Source organism: Schistocerca serialis, chromosome 4 (assembly GCF_023864345.2).
Source record: "Schistocerca serialis cubense isolate TAMUIC-IGC-003099 chromosome 4, iqSchSeri2.2, whole genome shotgun sequence".
Lineage (NCBI taxonomy): Eukaryota > Metazoa > Arthropoda > Insecta > Orthoptera > Acrididae > Schistocerca > Schistocerca serialis.
In genome coordinates, this window is record NC_064641.1 from 862,315,305 (window position 1) to 862,338,164 (window position 22,860).

The 22,860-nt window shown below is 42.8% G+C and overlaps 2 protein-coding genes across 4 annotated transcripts in view; one reads left to right on the forward strand and one right to left on the reverse strand.

Moving 5' to 3' along the window:
• LOC126473510 (dnaJ homolog subfamily C member 28) overlaps positions 1 to 577 on the reverse strand; it is a 126,196-nt gene extending 125,619 nt beyond the window's left edge. Inside the window, exon 1 of one of the 2 annotated variants that reach the window (XM_050100609.1) lies at positions 358 to 564. In XM_050100609.1, coding sequence (XP_049956566.1) covers positions 358 to 492 — 135 coding nt within the window. In that variant the 5' untranslated portion in view covers positions 493 to 564. Of the gene's footprint in view, positions 1 to 357 lie in introns of both variants that reach the window. The other variant, XM_050100608.1, reaches the window with a different exon arrangement.
• Positions 578 to 855: 278 nt separating this feature from the next.
• Positions 856 to 22,860, forward strand: part of LOC126473511 (translocation protein SEC62) — a 136,819-nt gene continuing 114,814 nt past the window's right edge. The window contains exon 1 of one of the 2 annotated variants that reach the window (XM_050100610.1): positions 856 to 999. In XM_050100610.1, coding sequence (XP_049956567.1) covers positions 964 to 999 — 36 coding nt within the window. In that variant the 5' untranslated portion in view covers positions 856 to 963. The remainder of the gene's footprint in view (positions 1,000 to 22,860) is intronic. The other variant, XM_050100611.1, reaches the window with a different exon arrangement.

Here is a 22,860-nt window from a genome sequence, read left to right on the forward strand (position 1 = left end):
GATACATCTATCTGTGTGCCAGGGAAGGAGATGGGTTTAGAAAATCATTTTTTCTTCTCTCTTTTTTTCTTGTTTATGTATTACCGCCATAGACTTATTCTGCTACAGCTAAGAGTTATTCTTTCCGTTGAAAGAATGGTATGTGGAATATGGTTTTGGAAAATACTGGTAGTGGGGCTCGTTATGAAAGCATTAGTGTAGCATAAAGTTCATTTCCAATAATGGGTATATTTAATGTTTTATCAGTATAAATGCGAAAATTTAATATGTGCAGATCATATCTCAATACCAAATCATCTTACTTTATATCACTACGCTTGTTTGCGATGGATTAGGTCATTTGTCTTCATATCTTACCGAATAATCTGTCTTCCTACCGCCAGAATAGTTCTTCAATAAAATGTTACGCGTTGGAATATTTCTACATTTTGAAGTAAACAGTTGTATATTTTTCCTGTAAAGCGTTGTGCAGCATGTTTGTTGCGTTGCCATTTGTTTTGGTTTTTTGTTGTGGACAACAAAACGTCAAGGGTTTACTGCCAACGATATACCGCTGCCTGAAGTAGGCTGCGACCATCAAATTTTATCTTATTATTTTGCAACGTAATTGAATTAAACTTTGCTATATCAGATTTTTACATAATTTTACAGTTTCTTTGTAACCATTTCACATATCTATGTCATTTATTGTTTCATGGTAGGCCACAATCAGTTATTATTGGGCTTGCTCCTATGCATTTATTTCTTGGTAGTCATCATACAAACAGCGTCGTCTGCTACAAAGGAAGGTTGCAAAGCTAATCATGCTAATATTTGATTGATTCTTAGATAGATCCCACAGTGGGATGAGAAAGTAAGAATTCGGTTTAAAAAATTTTCTTATGATCATATATTATCTCAATTAATGTTACGTGCTTCACTTAAAATTGGTGAATTCTTGACTACTGTGGTAGTTGTCAAAAAATGGCTGAGAAGAGGAAGGGAAAGAAACGAAAGGAGGTAAACGGAAGCTAATATACCAGGATTTAATATTTATATTGTGTCAAGCTGTGCAGACACACAACATTTCGTAACAGTCGCGGTTTTCAATTGCTTATTTTGGAAAAATTGCTGATGTTTGGGAAGAGAACTAATGTATGAAAGAAGTGACGTTGGCGATTCTAGCAATTGTTGGCGTGTTGCGGTTTCAGTATCTCACCGGCTGGGAAAACATTATGAACATTGTCAAACTAGCTTTGTATATATCCTTCCGCATAAATGAATGACACACACGTCGTATCCTACCCATTTTATTTTAAGGTACCTTATTTAAACTCATACTCCTCTCGAAATAGAAGAAATAACATTAATTCTTGATTTGTTATTTTGAGACGTGTAAGTAGGTGGAATTATAGGAATTCATCATAACCCAAAATTCTCTGCTGTAGACTTAAAGAAACACTGTGTTTTGATGTACACTATTCTGTCTTTGCTCACATTCCGTTCATACAGTGGAGATTGCCCGCCTTCGTGTAGTTGTGCTAATCTTTCAGCCATATGGATAAAAGAGAGTCGTGTGTAGGTGGTCGTAGTTATTTGCTTTGTTCCATCACTGGATGGTCTAAGTACTAGGCCACCCATTCTGTGGGATTATATGATTCTTGTAGGAGTGACTTGCATGTGATATAGTGCTCTGTAGTCGTACCTTATCTGTGTATTATACCATTATGATGTCATCTGTGGAAATTTACAGTAAGCTTTCGGCATCAACATCCCATTTACCATGAACCACGCAACTTTTACTTTATTCTGCTTTGTTTGAAGTATTCTATTTTTGGTTCACAGTAGCAATTCTTCAGCATATATGCAACTACTTTTGATGAGCATCATTATTAACATGTTCTGTATTCCATTGCAGCAGATTATGTCTTTTTAGTTATAAAGTTCCAGAGATCCATGTGAGCTGTAAAACACCATGTGTATAAAACATTGCTTTTTTTATCACACATGAGCTTAATATAGAAGTAAAATGAAATGATGTTATGGTATAGTTAGGTTATAAAGTAACGACAGAAAATGTTTGCCTTATATCTGCATTTAAGCCACTCTGTTCCTTGTTGTTATGTGGGAAAAACTTCAATTTCCACGTAGGAAGTTATGTTCGTACTTGTAGTTACTTTTGTCACTGTGCCTAATATTGTGCTGAGCACAACATAAGTGTTGTTTTGATCTTCTTAATTTTAATTTTTTTTTTTTTTTTTAATTTGCCACCTTCTCACTTCACATCATTTTGCGAGTAAGGGTTTTTATGGCATCCTCTTTGTGTTTTAGTACTTAATGGTCATTTCAATACAGACCAGAAAGTTCTGTATTGTGTACTCAGTTCCATATTCCCCTAGCTCAGAAGGTGTCCTCACGACCACCTCTGCCTACCTAATGCGTGCTCATTACGTGGATATTGTTGCTAAGATATTTAGGTGAGAGAGCAGTCTCATTTTTAAGGGGAACCTGGTTTAGATCCATTTGTGATTGTTGTGGTTTAGCTTTTCTATGGTGCATTTAATGCATTTAAAGCAAATTATGGGGTTGATTCCATAAAGAGGGTGAGGACTGAATTTATTTTAAATCACTGTCCAATTAAATTTTTGCTATGTTTCTGATTTCAACTTGCCTTTATTTCTTGATGTTTGAAACTTTCCGTAGCACACACAAATTAATTCTTATATTGTAATAAAGACTCTGTCAGTCACCTTTCATTTATATGAACTGTGTTGACTGTAAAGTTTCTGTACCGTTTTAGTTACATTTTTCATGTCAGTTGTCCTACCCTGTTGTTCTACCAAGAGTTCTGTAAGAACTACACTGAAGAGGCAAAGAAACTGGTACACCTGCCTAATATTGTATAGGGCCTCCACGTGCACTCAGAAGTGCTACATGATGTGCCATGGACTCGACTAATGTCTGAAGTAATACTGGAGGGAACCGACACCATGAATCCTGCAGGGCTGTGCATAAATCTGTAAGAGTACAGGGGGGTGGAGACCTCATCTGAACAGCATGCTGTAAGGCATTCCAGATATGCTCAAGCAGAAGTGTTTGAACTCAGAAGAGTGTTCCTGGAGCCACTCAAGCAATTCTGGACATGTGGGATGTCACATTGTCGTGCCAGTCTTCGTTGGCCCTGTTCCTGCAGGATCTTTTTCCTGCACCAACCAATGTCGGGGATTTGATGTTTACTGGATTTCTCATATTCATGGTGAACTCATGAAATGGTTGCACCTCAGAGACCCTGTGTCCCATCACTCGGGCGCAGACTATATCATCACGTTCAAACTCACTTAAATCTTGATACCCTGCCATTGTAGCAGCAGTAACCAATCTAACAACTGTGACAGACACTCGTCTTATATAGGCTTTGCTGACCACAGCGCAATACCTATGTTCTGCCTGTTTACATATATCTGTATTTGAATACGCATGCCTATACCAGTTTCTTTGGCACTTCAGTGTAGAATTGTAGATATTTACGTGTGAGTTTCTCATTTTCGCTCTTGTTGCAAATACAGTATATAGAGTAGAACTAATAATGAATAACCAGAGGAATGGGGATAATATACTAAAAATAGCATAGTGATTACTTTATCGTAGCCAAGATAGATAAAAAGCAAACACCCATCGCAATAGTAAAATATGCCTTCTAGCTCTGCAGATGATGGAGATCTTGAAGAATGTGTGATGGATGAAGAAAATTATTTAGATAGTCAAGGGAAATAAAAATTGGCAAAGAGAGATAGTTGGAAAAGGAAGAGAAAAAAAAGAAACAGTATGGACTGAGGAAAAGGAATGAAAGGGGAAACCCTCTGGTAGAGTCTTGCCTAGGACACAACTTAATCTTTGCTAACACTTGACTTAAGAGTTGGAAATGAAGGTTATATACATGGAAAACCTAAAGACATCAAAAAGTTTCAAATAAATAATATGTAATGGTAAGACAGAGTTTAAACTGTAAAACATATTGTGTATGAGTTGTGACTGTGGAAATAATTTGTTAGTAAATTAATGAACTGCAGGTTAAAACTGAAGAAATTGCAGATAGGTAGAAAATTAGGAGATGGGACCCGGGTAAGTTGAAAGAACCAGAGGTTATTTAATTTTTCAAAGTGGGCATTGGGCAACAATTGACTGTAACAGTAACAGGGGAGATGACTACAGTAGAAGATAAATGGCTAGCTTTGAGAGATGAAGGCAACTTAGGACCAAATAGGCATGGCCTAGTAGAAATCCCTGGATAACATGGGAGATATTGAATTCAGTTGACAGAAGGAGAAAATATAAAAATGAAGCAGCAAAAGCAATGGAGACACAGATGCCTGAAAAAAGACACAGATGCCTTAAAAATGAGATTGACAGAAAATTCAAAATAACTGGGGAGAATAACTAGATGACAAATGCAAGACACTAGAAGCATTCATGACTAGAGAAAGAATAGATGTCACCCTCTAGAAAACTGAAGATATCTTTCAAGAAAAGAAAAGCAACTGTATGAATACCAAGATTTTTTATGGCAAGCCAGTACTAAGCAAACAAGGGAAAACTGAAAGGTAGAAGAAATAAGAGGGTAAGTCAATTATTATCTGCAAAGTAGTTATAAAATTTATTATAATCAATTGGACACTTACAAGAACATCATTTTTCGACATAGTCTCCGTGCGTTTCAACGCACTTGGTCCATCATTGTACAAGCTTCCTGATGGCCTCATAAAAGAAGGCTCTCGGTTTAGCTGCGAGCCAGGAATGCACCGCTTCTTTAACTGCTTTGTCTGAGGCAAATCTACAACCCCTTAATGCCTTTTTGAATGGACCAAACAAGCGATAGTCAGAAGGGGCAAGTTCGGGACTATATGGAGGATGATCCAGTGCTTCAAATTTGAGTTTCTGGAGCGTTTCAGCAGTGTGGGCAGCAGTATCCAGACGGGCATTGTCGTGCAACAACACAACACCTTTTGACAGCAATCCTCGGCATTTGCTTCGAATTGCAGGCTTTAGCCTGGCAGTAAGCATCTCACTGTAACATACACTGTTTATTGTTGTGCCCCCTTTCCCCATAATGTTCCAGTACTGGATCTTGTGTGTCCCAAAAAACTGTAAGCATCAGTTTTCCTGTGGACAGTTGGATCTTGATCTTTTTCGTGCATGGCGAATTTGGATGTTTCCACTCCATACTCTGCCATTTACTCTGTGACTCGTAATGATGGATCCATGTTTCGTCAGCAGTAATGATCCTGTCTAAGAAGTTGTCCCCTTCATTACCATAGCAATCCAAATGTTTTTTGCAGATGTCCAAGCACATTTGTTTATGTAACTGTGCGAGTTGTTTTGGGACCCATCTTGCACAAACTTTATGAAACCCAAGTCTGTTGTGGATGATTTTGTAGGCAGAACTATGACTAATTTGCAGATGATGTGCCACTTCGTCAGTAGTTGATCGTCTGTCTAAGAGAATCATTTCATGTGAACGCTCAATGGTTTCTTCATTTGTGGCGGTAAACAGTCGTCCGGCTCCTTCATCATGCGTAACACTTATGCGACCATTTCAGAATATTTCAGTCCATTTGTAGACACTCTGTTGTGGCAAAACACTATTCCCGTACTGTAACGAAAGTCTTCTATGAATTTCGGCCCCTTATACGCCTTCCGACCACAAAAAATGGATCACTGAACGTCGCTCTTCTTTAGTGCAATTAGACAGCGGAACAGCCATGATTAACAGCATGGCAGCGATAATGAAACTAACCTAGCAGCTCGAAAATTGCAAAGATATAACAGCAAATAAACAAAGCATGCGTCATCAACATAAAATGACAGTATTACCAAAGTGAACAAAAATATAACTAAATTGTGGATAATAATTGACTTACCCTCGTATACAGAGGGGCTGTACAAGAGAAATGAACTTGAAAGCACTATTGTAGAAAGGAAAGCAGTAGATTAAGATGAATTCGACAGTGCACTGCCTAGGTGGAAACAAGACCAGTGAAGTAGAAGACGTTCTCTGAAATATTGAGATTTTTCAGGGAGTTAGCCATGACAAAAACTATTCCTCTCAGATATGTGAGACAGATGTAATATTTATGTATTTATTCATCCATTCAGGGATCATTGCGCTATAATATTAGAGTTGTTATCATAATACGATGAAAATAAATACCTCAGATCTACACACACATACAGTATATGTATATTTTTACTGGAATTTAGGGCCTTTAGCTTTCGCTATACAGCTAGCTCATAATTACATAAAAGATACAGGTATTGATAAAAAATTAATGTTAAAAATTTTGTTTGTTTGTTTGTAGACTTAGTGTTCGTAGTTACGGATAGACCAATATCATATAATCATTTTATAATCAAATTTTATGAACACTTTTGCACAGTCCAAATACCTGCTGCAATACTGAATCCATACATTGCATGGAAGCACCTCTTCTTTTTAAGGGATTGTAGTCTGGGGCTCCCAAAGCTGCTGCATAGAAGCAGAAAGGTGTCTCTACAATGTGTAGCTTGTGAAGGTGTTTACAGAATCATCTCTGGTTAATTTGAGTCTGGTTGTTAGCAAACCGAGGTGCCTAGGCATTGAATTGGGGGATTGATGGATGACTTGTTGTGTACTTTTTGCCTTTGTGTCTTGTTTCCTCCCATTCCCATTAGCACTCTTATATTGTCGACTGTGTAGTACGCAGGTGGGCAACCAGTGGCCAACAGGCTGATTCTGACCAGCAGTTAGTTTCATTCTGGCCCACGGAAGAAATTCTTGGGAGACAGTGTGTGGACATACTAGAACACTGCAACTATTGAAATTGAAGGTATTTTGTAACAAATTAGCTGCAACTAGTTGCTCTGTTAGACAGTTTTTGTCCCATGATGACATTGCAAAGAGCCTGCCATCCCATCTTCAGATGTTTATGTTTATTTCTGTGTCATGAACATTGTTTCTTTACTAACAGTATTTCATATTTTTGGAATGGTAGTTTTTAAGACAGCTGTTGTGAAACATCGTAAGTAAAGAAACAATTTTCACGATGAGTGAATAAATGTAAACACCTGGTGATGGGGAAACATGAAATAAATGTACTCGTGAATAGGTGTGTTCCTAGACCTAATTTGCTGGTGTGGCTTGTCGGGAAAGTGGTGCCATACATATTGGTGCATTACTGTAAAACCATTAATGACATGGAACTATAGTTTTGATTTTATGTGTGAGGAGCACTGCTGCTGTGGCACATAATGATGCGGCCCGTGAGCTTCAGTATGTGAATCAGTCCCAAGGGTCACCGAAGGTTGCCCATGACTGGCGTAGGACATGTGATAGATATCACCCAAATGAAATTCCAACACTTCAAAACAGTGGGTTTTTCAGTCAAACTGGTGCAATAAAATTTAAGTACCATTAGAGCAGACGAAGAGTCATGGAGTAGGAAATGTAGAGATGCTGTCATCTGCAAGCAGAAACAAAGTGCTTATAGTATCGCAACGAGTTCCATGGTTGTGATACTTTCTTTTGCTGGTAATTTGAGAAGCTCAGCCTCTGCTAAGATGCAATGCAGTACATGCTTCCAACAGAGTTGCTGGTTATAGAGCCTTCAATACAGATATACATTTCTTACGGATACTCTCTTAAAAACTGTACCAAAATTTTTTTGTTCGTGTGAGCCTCATGATGAAAGCTATTACCAGTTGGTAGGTGCACCTTAGACAATTTAAATGGGAATGAGACACTAAAACTATTTAGTCTATGTGTTGTAATGATCTTCTTTGAAATCTCCTGAGTATCTAAATATGCATGGACTGGTGGAGGAAGAGGTCTAGCAATCCAGGAGCATCTGGATAAGCACTGTATGGTGAAGTTAGAGACAGTCGATCTCAGATTTTTGGCTTCATATTGATTCCTTTAAGGAAAAAATATAGTGCAGAGATACTGCCGGACTACTTAATAGATGGACTGGAGGTTCATGTGCTTCAGCCAAGAGTGCATTGGTAGGCGTCAGCCTTTTATATTAGCATTTATTAATTCTGTTGAGATAACTGACAGTTGCAGATCCATAATGTCCAGCCGGCCGCGGTGGTCTAGCGGTTCAGGCGCTCAGTCCGGAACCGCGCGACTGCTACGGTCGCAGGTTCGAATCCTGCCTCAGGCATGCATGTGTATGATGCCCTTAGGTTAGTTAGGTTTAAGTAGTTCTAAGTTCTAGGGGACTGATGACCAGAGATGTTAAGTCCCATAGTGCTCAGAGCCATTTGAACCATAATGTCCACTCCCATAATCAATAATAGAATGTACCACCAAGCAGTAAATTATTAGCGCTGTTCTGATGTTCAAGTTCCACCCAAGTTCTGTAATATCTCTAATGATGTTGACTCCTATCTCTCATTTCGTAGCTACATATTTTGTGTGCGTCTTCCAGTTCGGCTTATGTTTGATGAAGTGGCCCAGATATTTGTCTTGGGTGACTTCATCTCAAAATCATACAGGTCATGTCAACTCGAAACATGAATTTCTATGGAAAAAAATATATAAAACCTCTATATCGTAGGTGTTAAGAAGTAAAATATTTTTTTATCTTAATTTTTGAAAATGGTACAGCCCTTTGAAAAATGTGTATTTTGTAAATAACTTTTAGCTCCAACTATCTGTATTATGTAAATATTTATTGCTAAGAATGTAAAAAATTACATTTGTGTGAGTTTTTACGAATTATTTACTCGAAAACTGCCATCCAAAAACTTTTGAGAACTACACAAATATTGTATGATTACTATGTTAGTAGGCAGTGCAAACACAGTGGGCAATATTTTTGTGTCTAAAGTGTTCAAAATGTTTCAACATTTGCATATTTCGCATCACTGAATTTCTGGTGTAAAAATATGTATGTTGGCAACACTGTTTCCCGTGCTCTTCTGTTTATAACAAACAAGTGAGAACTTGCACATAAACCGTTCTGCATTGAGCTTTGTGTTTGGTTTGAGCTTTTTGTTAGATACAATGCCAGTAAGGAAATACAGGAGTGAAAGAATGATGTGTGTGGACTATGAAAAAAGACACAAGAAGGTGGTGTTTAAGAAAACTGAAAAATGCTTCACAGTTGTGGGAAATCTGTCAGATGTATTGCAGAAATATCTTGGTCCTCAAGTAACAGTATTAGCATCACATCTGTTGTGCAGAAATTGCTATACTCACTACAAGAAGAAATTTAGTGACAACCCAACTGAATGATCACCATCACCCGAATGTGAAACTGAAGAAAACAGTGCAGATGTTAATATTCCTGGGTGTTGTATGTTAGCATTTCTTCTATAGCCCCTACTGTATCCCCCTGTAAACGTCCAGGAAAGGTAAGAAGCACAAGAAGAAAACAGTATGTAAAAAGAACCAAGTTTTACACAAGCAACGTCTTCAAAACTTTGTGAGATAGCTAATGTAGATACATTTTGTGCAGAACCTGAAGATAATGATATGTGGACGAAACACAACAAAACCTAAATACTGCTATCTCAGCAGCCACATGTACTGAGAAGGTACAGCTACTGACACTTTTACCAGGTAGCTATTCTAAGCAGCAGATACAGAAATACATTCCCACTTCCTCACATTATTTGATTTTAAAAGCTCATAAAATAAAGAATGAGAAAGGTTTTTGGGCATCCCAGATTCTTACTGCGGGCGTCCATTGCAAGATGATATGCTTACTATTGCTCTGGAATATTACTTAAGTGCTGACAAAGAATGCAGCTGGCAAAGTTCTAACCAAGCTGATGTTATCTCTGTTAGTAAAAATGATAGAAAAATCGAAAAAGGTAAAAAGATATATGACAAGGTCAATAAAAGAAGCATACTCCGTAATGACAAAAGAGAAATTGGTCTTGCAAAATTCTACCCCTAACGATCAAAATGGGTAAAATGTCAGCCAGTGAAGGAAGTGTGCACACATACAGGGTGAGTCAGGAGGAAAGGTGCATGCATTGAGGGGTGATAGTATTAGTGATTCCGAACAAAAAAACTTCATATGGACGTAGGCCCTATTCTGAATAGTTTCCAAGATGTAGAACACATTTAGTATCACTTTTGTATGTTTCTCTTGAATAACTCGAGAACCACACCCTCCAGCAAAAATGTGTCGCAGTACAAAATTAAACTGCATTAAATTTCCCACAAAAAGGCCCTATTCATTCTTTTCTCTAGAACTAATGGTTTGTGCGAAGAGAGCGCGAGAATGTTGAAAACTTGCTCGACACACATGTGCTGTAGTTTACGTAGTTTTTGTAGGCCAGTTTGAGGTAGCATATTGAGTTAGCAAGTTGAAATGAACAGTTTGATACGGGACACTTGCAGTTTATCAAGTCAGGAAACTACCTCAGATTGAGGTAGCGAGTTGAGATGAGCAGTTTGATATGGGACACTTGTGGTCTATCAAGTCGGGAAACTACCTCAAATTGGCCTACAAAAACTTCGTAAGCTACAGTGAATGCACGTCAAGCAAATTTTTCAACATTCTTGCACTCTCTTCGCGCAAATCATTAGTTCTAGAGAAAAAAAGGAATAGGACTGCTTCTCTCTCTCTCTCTCTCTCTCTCTCTCTCTCTCTCATAATTTTTAAGGAATAGGACTGCTTCTCTCTCTCTCTCTCTCTCTCTCTCTCTCTCTCTCTCTCTCTCTCTCTCTCATATTTTTTTTTAAAAGGAAATTTTGTACTGCAACACGTTTTCGTTGGAGGATGCAGTTTTCGAGTTATTCAAGAGAAACGTATAAAAGTGATATTACATGTGTTCTATCTCAGAAACCATTCGGAACAGGGCATAAGTCCATATGAAGTTTTTTGTTCAGAATCACTAATACTATCACCTCTCAAAGCATGTACCTTTGCTCCTGACTCACCCTGTATTTACTACACTAAATTGAAACCTGTTTGTTTCACCATAAACAGTATGACAAGAAAGTAGTACACAGAGATGGACCTGGTGCTTTTGTGTATATTTCAAGAGCCACAAGATAAATGTTAGTTGCAGGAGTGACGTGTGCAATGTGTCCTGGTGATGAAGTGATGACTGTTGAAGCATTACACCTGCAGGATACTGACAATGATGTAGCCTATGGGAAGGGGAAGAGTTGGTGAAGAAGACAGTAGAGCCAGAGAAGTTTGTTACAGAGGTTAGGCATTGAGTCATGAAAGGAATAACTCGCCATCATATCCAGAGGAATCAGAGACAGGCCATAGCAGAAGTAAAAACAGACACATCCCAGAATACTTACACATTAGTTCTTCATTTCGACTTTGCTGAACACTGGTCTGTTGCTTTGCAGAACAAAATTCAAAGTTACTGCTGGCACACATCATAGGTATCAATATTCACCCATGTTGCTAACTTCCTTGGAACATCACATTGTTTTGATATTGTCAGTGATGATCTCATTCATGACAGGCTCATGCATGCTACGCTGTCAGCATGATAATTCTAGACATAGCATCTAGAGGCCATGCATCTCCTAAAATTGTGTATGTGACTGATGGTTCAGCATCTCATTTTAAAAACTACTTTCAGCATTATGAGTTTGGTCAACACTTAAGCACAGGAATTAAGACAAAAAATGCATATTTTCAACACCAAGTCATGGAAAAAGTGCATGCGATGTGGTATGAGGTGTGTGTAAACGTCTTGCGACAAGATTTAATCTCCAGCATGAAGCTGTTGATGCTGTAAGAGATGCTACTGGATTTGTACGCACCATATCAACATTAGTAATAAACATGAAACTCTTAATTCTAAATGAAAGTACATTAAGGGAATTCCATTTAAAAAAAGAGAGAAGAGTCATCTATTATGAAGCCTGCAATAGCAGTTCAATTAAGTCACTACTGGATCGCATCCCAGAGTGGCACATACATTACAAGAATGGTTCTCCATGAAATGCAGCCTGTTTGTTACTGTGTGTGAAATGCAGAGACTACCATGTACATTAGAAGACTTTGTAGAGAGCCACTTCATTTCTTGTGTGTATGAGAATCATTGGTGGATGGGTCAGATAATAAGTGTCTCTCATGAGCTGCAAGATATAACCATCTCCTTTATGACACCTCATGGTCCTGCTAATGCTTTCAAATGGCCATCATCAAAAGATAAGTGTGCAGTTCCCATTTCCCAAGGACTGCTCTTGTTGGATCCTCCTTGTCTGTGTGCAAATTCAGCTAAGTCCAAGAAAGAAGGAGAAGAAAAAATAAATAAATAAAAAAAATGAACTCTTTTTCAACAGTGCAGTGTTGATTGTTAGATTGTAGGCAATTTTAATTCATGGAAAGTCGTGAAGAAGTAAAATTGTGTCAGAAGACAATATTAATTTGTGAATAATATAATGGAAAGAAAAATGGGTATAAATATTCTATATCTCATTTTTGTTTTAAAATGCTTTAGAACAAAATTATGTATTGTTTTCCCACTCACTTATAATGTTGTAAAGTAACTATTTTGATTCAAGAATACCAGTTTTGCATGACGTTTACTTAAAAATCAGTGATCAGTTTAAATATTTAAGTGTCCATTATTTGTTGACCTTGAGAGTAGAGCTAGGTGTACATTACAAATTTCTCACATTTTGTACAGATGAGTATTGCCCACTCTGATTGTACATTCCCTAAGTACAATGACCGATAATGTACCATGAAATTTTTAGAACATTTAGAATAGGGGTTGTGGAGAAAATAATTTCCAGATAACCAAAAAATTTCAGATTCTTTCACCTTTGTGTACAAATAATTTGACAGTTTAAACTGTGCATTAATGTAATAGCTGACAGTTAGCAGTCTTTCAACTTATCATTTCTTAAGACGGTTAACATCCTGTGACTGTTCATATTTTCAAAACTTGATTTTAAAATTAGCAAAAAGTTACAAATTTTCATAGTTTATATTATAATTTTTTAATTTTCCCTTTTGTCATGACATTTTCACAAATATTGCCATTTAGAGAGGTCTGTAGCATTTTAACAAATCATCAGAAAATCTAAATATTGTTGTTTTGGAGAAGTGTCATATGGAGCTTCAACGTATATATTTTTTCAGCAAACTTTGAAATAGTGATGTGACACATTCAATCATTACCCGTTTGATTTGAGATGGAATCGCACTCTGCTATGTTTGAAGAAAAGTGGTAGGGACCTTGTGGTATTACCATTGGTAGATTCAATCTGTGCCTCAGAAACAATACTGCATTTAAACCACTGTGTAACACTTGCCAGATGAGAAGCAAAGGAATTACAGACATTGGCTATGATGGGGCATCGATTTAAATCAATGGGGAAAGTTGAAAATTTGTGTCGGACTGGGATTTGAACCGAGGTCTCCCGCTTACTAGGCAGATGCTCTGATCACCAAGCTGTGGTCATTGCAACTGCACAGAGTACCCTAGCACACCTGCCGTCAGACACAAACTCTCAGCTTAACCACACACTACAAATGCAGTGCCCCTTGCCCATTATCCTCATTACTCACAGCATTTCACCGATTTCCTTAAGAGTTCGAGCCTGGTGTGCAGCTGCACTGAAGAGAATGTTGCCCAACCCACCACTGTAAATGGAATTTGTCCATTCTTTATTCTTGTGCTGAATGATCGAAAACAATTTGAAAGTGTGACTGTTTATTAACAAATGTGCATGAATATCCACACAACTACTTACAAGAAAATGTCTTTCCTGATGTCCCTGTGTGATGAACCTCAGAGTCATGGTAGGCAGCAGCAGAAAGACCTGGCATTGTACTGGGCCGGTGCTGCTGGTGTATGACTAATGTACTGCTGGTGAAGACAATGATGAACTTGGCCTTGTCTGCTGGCACAGAGGGCAGAGACGAAATTGCTGGTACTGCTAACTTGAAGTGCTGAGACTGAACTGCTGATGCGGCCAGACGGAACTGATGCTACTGCTGACTTGAGGTGTAGGGCATAACTGACTTAGCATGGTCCCACATTGGCCTAAATAGCCGGGCATGGATGGATACCAAAGTATTACTGCAAGGGCAATTGAAAATACTAAACAACACTAGAAATTGACCCCAACATAAAACACGTACCACGTCCGCATAGGGGAACAGCGACTGGCGTAGGCAGTCATAGGAAGGGCCAGTGTCAGAGGGGCTTGGAGTAAAGCTTCCAAGAATGCACAGCCCAGGGCACCAGAAGAACACAAGAAAGCATCAGTGGCACCAGCCAATGCGATGACGGGACCAGCAACAACAACTCAAGCAGCTGTGGTGGACGCTGTGGCAATGCCCCCCCCCCCCCCCCCAGGGGGTCCACAACTCTTTTGTGGATACGTGCGTGGCGAGCACGGGGCCCCGAGCCATTGCAGCCTTCTTTCTCTCCCGGGCTGCATTTCCTTTCCCTTCCCCTCCTTTCCCCTCCATGCTCCTTTCCCCTCGCCCTCTCCTCTCCCTCTATTGGTGTCCTTGCTTATGTTGGCCCCCGCTATCCTCCTGGTTCTGTTGGTTTTACACTCCGGCTTTGTTGCGTAATCATCTCCTCCTTTTGGCATTCCTTGGTCCCCCTCTGGGGTTTGACCTCCATTACAAAATTTCTCCTCCATAGTGTGAGCCATTTGGGGAAGAGCACCTTACCTAGTGTCTCCGACGTGCGCCCTCCTAGTACATTCCACCTTTTCTTTCACGTCGTCGTCTGATGCTAGGGTGCATAGCCTGCACGGTAGCCAGCCCATGTGGTGGGGTCGCTATGTACCCTTTTGGTTGAGCCCCCTGAACACACAGGGATCACACTTCTGATACCTGAGCTGTGACCTCCTCATGCATGCCTTGGAGTGGTTGCTCGTCATCCTGGAGCATCGGAACTCCCGGCAATGGCCGCCGTGCCAGACGGCCCTTGCTGTGGCTGGGTGGCGCCCGTGAGGAGAGCCCCTGATCGGAGTGGGTGGTATCAGAGCGGACGCTATGCAGATGAAACGCATACAGGTCCAAAACTCTGGCCGTTCTTCTGCAGCCGTCTCTCTGCGTGGAACTGATTCCTCAAGTGCTGCTTCTCTTGCCCCTTTGGCCTTCCCTTCCATGGCTACCTCATGGGAAGAGGGTCAGGCTCGTCGTCTAGGGGCAAAACCTTTCCCCCGTTATGTAGTTTGCACCAGGACTGATGGAGATACTTTCACCAGTGTCAAACCTTTATTCTTTGTGGAATACATTGAAGACAAGTTTGGCGAAGTGGACTCCCTGAGCAAGATGCGGTTGGGTTCGTTGCTGATAAAAACTGCTTCAGCTGCCCAATCTGCGGCCCTTCGTGCCTGTACCCATCTTGGCACAATTCCTGTGTCCATTACCCCTCACCAGTCTCTAAATATGGTACAAGGTGTGATTTTTCACAGGGACCTCATCCTTCAAACTGATGAGGAACTTCGGGACAATCTCGGACGGCGGGGTGTTCACTTTGATCCTCGTGTTCAGAAGGGTCCTAAAGAGAATCGTATTGATACTGGTGCCTTTATCCTGGCCTTTGAAGGGGATACCCTTCCTGAGAAAGTTAAGATTATGGTCTATCGCTGTGATGTGAAGCCGTACATCCCACCTCCTATGAGGTGTTTTAAGTGCTTGCGTTTTGGCCACATGTCTTCTCGCTGTTCCCAGGCCCCTCTCTGTGGTGACTGTGGACGTCCACTCCATGAGGGGAGTCCCAGTGTTCCCCCTCCTGTATGTGTAAATTGTCATGGTAGCCATTCTCCACATTCACCAGATTGCCCAGTATATAAGAAAGAAAAAAAGATACAGGAGTATAAGTCCCTCGATCGTTTAACCTACACAGAGGCCCGTAAGAAATATGCACGACTGCACCCTGTGTCCATGACATCTAGTTACGCCTTGGTTACATCTTCACCCCTTCCTCCCCCTTCCTTACCCCCATCGCGGACCCCTCTCTTCCCCCCCTCTCCTGCGGCTCCCACACCTTCTCCTATGGCGCGCTGCTCCCCCTCCCCAGCCGGTGAAGTGTCCCACTCCTTCGGCGTCTGCCGGTCAAGGGCGCCTCTCCCGGCACCTTCCAGGTCAAAGGTCTGCTGCCGCGAGGCGACCACGAGAGCCGCGGTCTGTCGGTCCCCAGGTCGCCTGGTCTCTTTCTGTTCCTGATCTTGCTGCAGCTGGCTCCTTTATGCCACACAGCCCTCCTCAATCTCAGCCTGAAAAGAAGAAGAAACATAAGTCCTGGGACAAAGAGCCTCTGGTGTCACCGGAGGTCCCTTCCCCGACTTCACAACCGGATTCTGACCTGTCGTTCATGGATGTCGCCCCCTCCTTATCGGTGACGGGTGGGGACCCGGCGGTATGACTGGATTTAGCGTGTTCAGCCCTCGTTTAAACCATCGTTCTGTGGTTCTCCAATGGAATTGTAATGGATACTATCGTCACCTTCCGGAATTGAAATCCCTTCTTTCGTCCTACTCTGCAGCTTGTGTGGTTCTCCAGGAATCTCATTTTACTGATGCTCACTCACCGACCCTCCGTGGGTTCCGTGTTTTCTGTCGAAATCGGGTCGGACCCTTGCGGGCTTCTGGTGGCGTTTGTACGTTGGTCCGTACAGACATTGCTAGCACGTGGATTCCTCTCCAAACTACATTGGAAGCGGTTGCTGTTAGGGTCCACTTAGACTCTGCAGTCACAGTTTGCAATCTTTATCTCCCTCCTGACAGGACTCTTACACCTGCTGCCTTAACCACCCTTCTTCAGAAACTTCCTCCTCCCTTCCTCCTCCTTGGGGATTTTAATGCTCATCATCCTTTGTGGGGCAGTGCCTTTCCATCTAGACGAGGTCTTCTTATAGACCAATTTATTGCAGACCACGACCTGTGCCTTCTTAATGATGGCTCCCCTACTCATTTCAGTGCCGGTCATGGTACCTTTTCTGCCATTGATCTTTCTCTTTCTTCTCCCTCTCTCCTCCCTTCATTACACTGGTCGCCACATGACGACCTTTGTAATAGTGACCATTTCCCGTTGATTATCACACTCCCTTCCCGCTCCCCGATGGACAGGTTACCTTGTTGGTCTTTCCACCGCACCAATTGGCCTCTATACACTGCACAGGTCGAGTTTTCTCCCTCTTTGTTGGGTTGTATTGATGACGTCCTACGTGATGTGTCTGACGCGATTGTTCGCGCTGCTAACCTTGCTGTCCCGCGCTCATCTGGACCATTTCGTCGCCGGCAAGTCCCGTGGTGGAGTACGGCCATTGCCATTGCCACCCGTGATCGCCGTCGAGCTTTGCAACACTTTAAGAGGCACCCATCCGTAGCCAGCCTTACTACCTTTAAACGCCTCCGTGCTAAAGCCCGTTATTTAATCAAACAGGGTAAGCGGATATGTTGGGAACGATTCATTTCTTCCCTTGGTTCTACTGTCCCTCTGTCACGGGTATGGGCTACACTTCGTTCTCTCCAAGGTTGCCATCAGCAGTCCACCCTGCCAGGCCTTCACCTCCCAGATGGCATTTGTACGGACCCATTAGTTCTTGCAGAACATCTTGCGACCCATTTTGCAGTGGCGTCAGTGTCAGCCTCCTATCCAGCTGCTTTCCTTCTTCAAAAACAGCTGGCTGAAGCTTCCACCTTATGTTTCACCCCTTGTGAGTCAGAATCTTACAACGAACCTTTTACTGAATGGGAATTTCTTTCTGCTCTATCTTCTTCTCATGATACAGCCCCTGGCCCAGATTCCATTCATAACCAACTGCTTCAACATCTCAGTGCTCCACAACGGCAACATCTTCTTCGGGTGTTTAACCGTATCTGGCTCCAGGGTGACTTCCCTTCTCAGTGGAGGGATAGCATTGTGGTTCCTGTCCTTAAGCCTGGTAAGAACCCCTATCTGTTGACAGCTATTGGCCAATTAGTTTGACCAATGTTGTTTGTAAGTTACTTGAACGGATGGTAGCCCGTCGGCTCAATTGGGTCCTCAAATCTCGGGATCTATTGTCGCCTTACCAGTGTGGCTTTCGAGAGGGACGGTCTTCAATCGATCATTTACTTCACTTGGAATCCGCAGTTCGGCAGGCTTTTTCCCAGCGCCGCCATTTGGTTGCAGTGTTTTTTGACCTTTGCAAGGCCTATGACACGGCCTGGCACCATCACATTTTACTTACCCTTCATCAGTGGGGTCTTCGGGGCCCACTCCCGATTTTTATCCGCCAGTTCCTGATCCATCGGTCATTCAGAGTTCGAGTTGGTACTGCTTTTAGTTCTCCACGGACCCGGGAGACGGGCATCCCACAGGGTGCTGTCTTGAGTGTCCTTCTTTTCCTCATTGCTATCGATGGACTTGTGGCCTCTGTCGGTCCCTTGGTCGCCCCTGCCCTGTATGTGGATGATTTCTGCATTTGGGTTAGTTCCTCCTCGATGGCATCTGCAGAGTGGCAGCTCCAGGTAGCTATACGGCGTGCCTCTGCATGGACCCTCTCACACGGGTTTCAATTCTCTCCTTTAAAATCGCGAGTGGTCCACTTCTGTCGCCGTACTACGATCCACCCTGATCCAGAGCTCTTATCTCGCTGCACAACGATTGCCTGTGGTCCCACAGTTTCATTTCCTGGGTCTTCTTTTCGACAACGAGCTCACTTGGCTGCCCCATATCAGACTCCTGAAGGTAGGATGTTTCCATAAACTCAATGTCCTTCGCTTCCTTGCCCACTGGTCTTGGGGTGCGGACCGTTCCCTCATCCTCCGTCTTTATCGTGATCTAGTTCTGTCTCGCTTGGACTATGGTTGTCAAGTTTATGGTTCAGCTGTTCCTTCCACACTGCACGTGCTGGATCCAGTCCACCATCGTGGTATCCGTTTAGCCACCGGTGCCTTCCCTACTAGCCCTGTTGATAGTCTCCTGGTTGAAGCTGGGATCCCCCCCCTCCTCCCCTTTCTGTTCGGCGGTCCCAGCTTCTGGTGTCTTATGCACTCACTATCCATTCCTCTCCCACTCATCCTTCCTATTCTATCCTGTTCCCAGACCATGGACGTCGCCCACCCGACTCCCGCCCTCGGGCGGGTTTACTGGTTGGGCTGCGCCTTGCGTCTCTTTGCCGTGATTTTCAGCTTCCTTCTTTGTCCTGTCTTCCTCGCTCCCTCCCCTCCACCCCTCCTTGGTTAGTTCCTCGGCCTCGACTTCGGATGGATCTCCGCCGCGGTCCGAAAGATTCCATCCCCCCGGTGTTCTGTTCCTTTTTCCGCCAAATTTTGTGGGAGTTTCGGGATGCTGCTGTTTTTTACACTGATGGCTCTAAATCTGCTGATCGTGTTGGGTATGCCTTCACGTCCTCTGTTGGAACGGAAAGTCATCTGCTGCCACCTACATGTGGGGTGTTTACTGCGGAATTGATGGCAATTTCCCAGGCTCTTACCTTTATTAAACAGTCCCAACACAACCGCGTTTTGTTATGCACGGACTCGATGAGTGGCCTTCTTGCTATTGACCGGTGTTTTTTGCGCCATCCCTTGGTCTCTGCCATCCATGACCATCTCGCTGATATTCACCGTGCTGCTTGTTCTATTGACTTCCTTTGGGTCCCTGGCCATGTGGGTATCCCGGGTAATGAGCTCGCTGATCGTTTGGCTGGGGGAGCAGTTACTTACCACCCCCCTCCCCTCCACCCCCCCCCCCCCCCCCTGTTTTCTGTAGCCCCTCCTGCAGTGGATTTATGGCTTCACATCAAATCCCGCTTCGCACAGTCATGGGCCAATTCTTGGGAGGCTACTCCCCTGTCTAGTAAACTTCGTGCAATTAAGGTGACACCAGGCCCATGGCGTTCTTCCTTTCGCATCTCCCGAAAGGACTCGACCGCACTGTGTCGTCTCCGCATTGGCCATACTCGGTTGACCCATGGTTTTCTTTTGCGTGATGAGCCACCCCCACTATGTGGTTGTGGAGCCTTCCAGTCAGTAGCCCACATTTTGGTTGAATGCCCCCTTCTTTTGGCTCTGCGTGCTAAGTACAGGCTCCCCCACACTTTACCTTTGATGTTGGCTGACGATTCCCGGATGGTCTCTCTGGTTCTTGGTTTCCTTCGGGAAAGTGGTTTTTATTCTCAGTTTTAAGGTTTTTAATCTCTCTCTGGTGTTGGGGCGGGGCGGTGAGTGAGTGGGTGTCTCCCACTGTAAGCAGTGTTCGGAGATTCCTGATTCACCTCCCTGACCGAATTCCTCTTTTCTTCCCCTTTTACTCAGTTTTTACCCTTTTTTTTTTTAAGGCTTGGTTAGTCTTTCTATTCCCATACGTATTTTCTACATTATAGCAGTTATACCTTTTAAGTCACAGGTGGTCTTGCCTATGCTGCTTCAGCATAGTGTTGGGTTCGTTCTCTTGCCGACTTCCCTCATTTTGTTTTTTACCAATGACAACATGACTGCCTTTTTACATTTTTTCCCTTTTTCTGTTTTATTGTTCTGACTTTACTGAGTTGTCCCATTAGCGGAATGGCGCATATTTGAAACAAGGGACTGATGACCTTGCTGTTTGGTCCCTTACACCTCAACCAACCAAGCTGTGGCGATGCCAGCAGGAATGAATGGACCGGCCGCAGTGTCGGCGGTGGCACCGAGAGAACTGTCCAAAACAGGGCTGACATTGAGCACGCGGACAAGATAGCCTGTTTCAGCATCAACAGAGGTGGCAACATGTGGAGAACCGGTCTGTACGTGGCTGGTGACAGGTGGATTGAGCACGGGGACAAGACAGCCTGTGTCAGCATCAACAGAGGTGGCAACATGTGGAGAACCGGCCTGTACGTGGCTGGTGACAGATGGATTGATGACGGAATTGATGTCATCATAGACATATGTTTCGATGAAGGGGGAGGTCAGCCAGAACAGGGCCAATATTGGACAGATGAACTACTGGATCGGCATCATTGCAGACAGACTTGGTCAGGACTTGAGAAGGTCATGCAGAACAGGGATGGCAGCGTAAAGACTGGCATCGACCGGGACAGGGTGGGCATTGACAAAGGTGGTGGCAGCTTGAGGGTCAGTGATATGCGGTTGGATGACAGGGCAGATGCCACCACTGATGGGTTTGCCAGCAACAGAAGGCAGCTTCAGGAGTGACACCAAGAGGAGGGCAGGCTGTAAATGGGTCGGTGCTAACAGGACTGACACTGATGGTAAGACTCGGTGTCCAGTGGCGTTACAGACAACGGCTGATCCAAGAGTGGTGGTACTACTCCTGTAGAACTCTGAGAATAAGACATGCTGTCCCACATGGCACAACATCATTGTAACCAACATGACTGGATTGTGCCCAGCTTGCCACACACAGAACACTTAAAAGCCCTGTTTGGACACTGTGCATGAACAACCTCACTCAAATACTGTGAAAAAGACAGTCCAACACCAACTGAAGACATGGCACGTGCATTGCTCAGCTGGAGCTGACTGACACTACAAAAATGCACATTTAACCGTTCCACTAATAATTCATAGACTATGTCATCGACATGAGAGCCTGTAAAAAACTAGCAACCCCAGTAAACATTTCTGCACCCTCACTGGCAGGAAAATCAGCATTTTGTTACTTACCTTGTGTGCTGTGTGTTAGTAAGTGCAACTTCTACTGTTGACAGTATAGATCCCAGTCTTCCCTCTGACCGTCAAACACACAAAGTCGGTGCAGGTGCAGGAGCGGTATGTGAGATATGGATCTAGTAGCCAAAATCTTAGTGAGCTGAATTACATCCTGCAGTAGCTTCCGAGTTTTCTGATCCTGTAAACGAACAACGTGAAATGAAGACAGCCCTGCCGAGGGACAGACATGATGATGGAAAAGCATACTCAAGCCATAGTCTTGGGACTTGAATTTTCACAGAAATATGAAAAGGCACTAAATAACCAATGAAATTAATACAGACCAACAATATCAACAAAGATAATTCCATTGGCAACAACACATAAACAGAAGAACCAATGTGACCAAAAAATATTGTTGGAAGATTCACAGAGAGCAACTAACATCACTGAATACAGATTGTGACAACATTAAAAACAGGAATACACTGTCCCATCAAAAATCACACACACACACACACACACACACACACACACACACAAAGGGGAAACCTATTTGCGGGAAACCTCTCAACCAGCGAGAAAAACAGAAGGCTATTCCAGCAAACAAACTCACTCATAGCAAGGACCACAAACAGTCCTGTCACCAGTGTCCTCTATGGCGGACAAGAGGAGGTAACAAAAAACCACACCGACAGCTGGAACACGAGAACCTTTATCCAGGTTGCATCTTTACTATACGGCAGGTGACGAGAGAGAAATCAGTTACAGCATACTTTAATACACTTAAAGAACTGCCTCGTCGCCATTGAAGTATGGCAGACGAGAGAAGAAAAGACAGTGTCAAAATACACTACTTACGTACCTAAGAAATAACCTCATTGCCTTTGACATCGTTGTACTGAGGAGTGATCGAAGACATGTTGAAAGAATAATTGTTTATTTACAGAACAAATCTCTGTTATAATTTTCTTGCATGAGTATCCACACAACTATGTACAACAGAATGTGTCTCCCGTGACATTGTTTGTGAAGTGCCTACACAATAAACCCCAGAGTCATGTTAGACATAGCTTGAAGACCTGGGACATTACTGGGCTAGTGCTGCTAGTGTATGATGGCTGACATACTGCAAGTGAAGACCAGGACGAACTTGGCTGTGTAGGATGACATGGAATGCTGGGATGAAGCTGCTGGTACTGCCAACTTTTAGTGCAGGGACTTCAACTGCTGATGTGGCTGGATGGAACTGCTAGTACTGCCAACTTGAAAGGGCATAAGTGACTTAGCACTGTCACACAGTG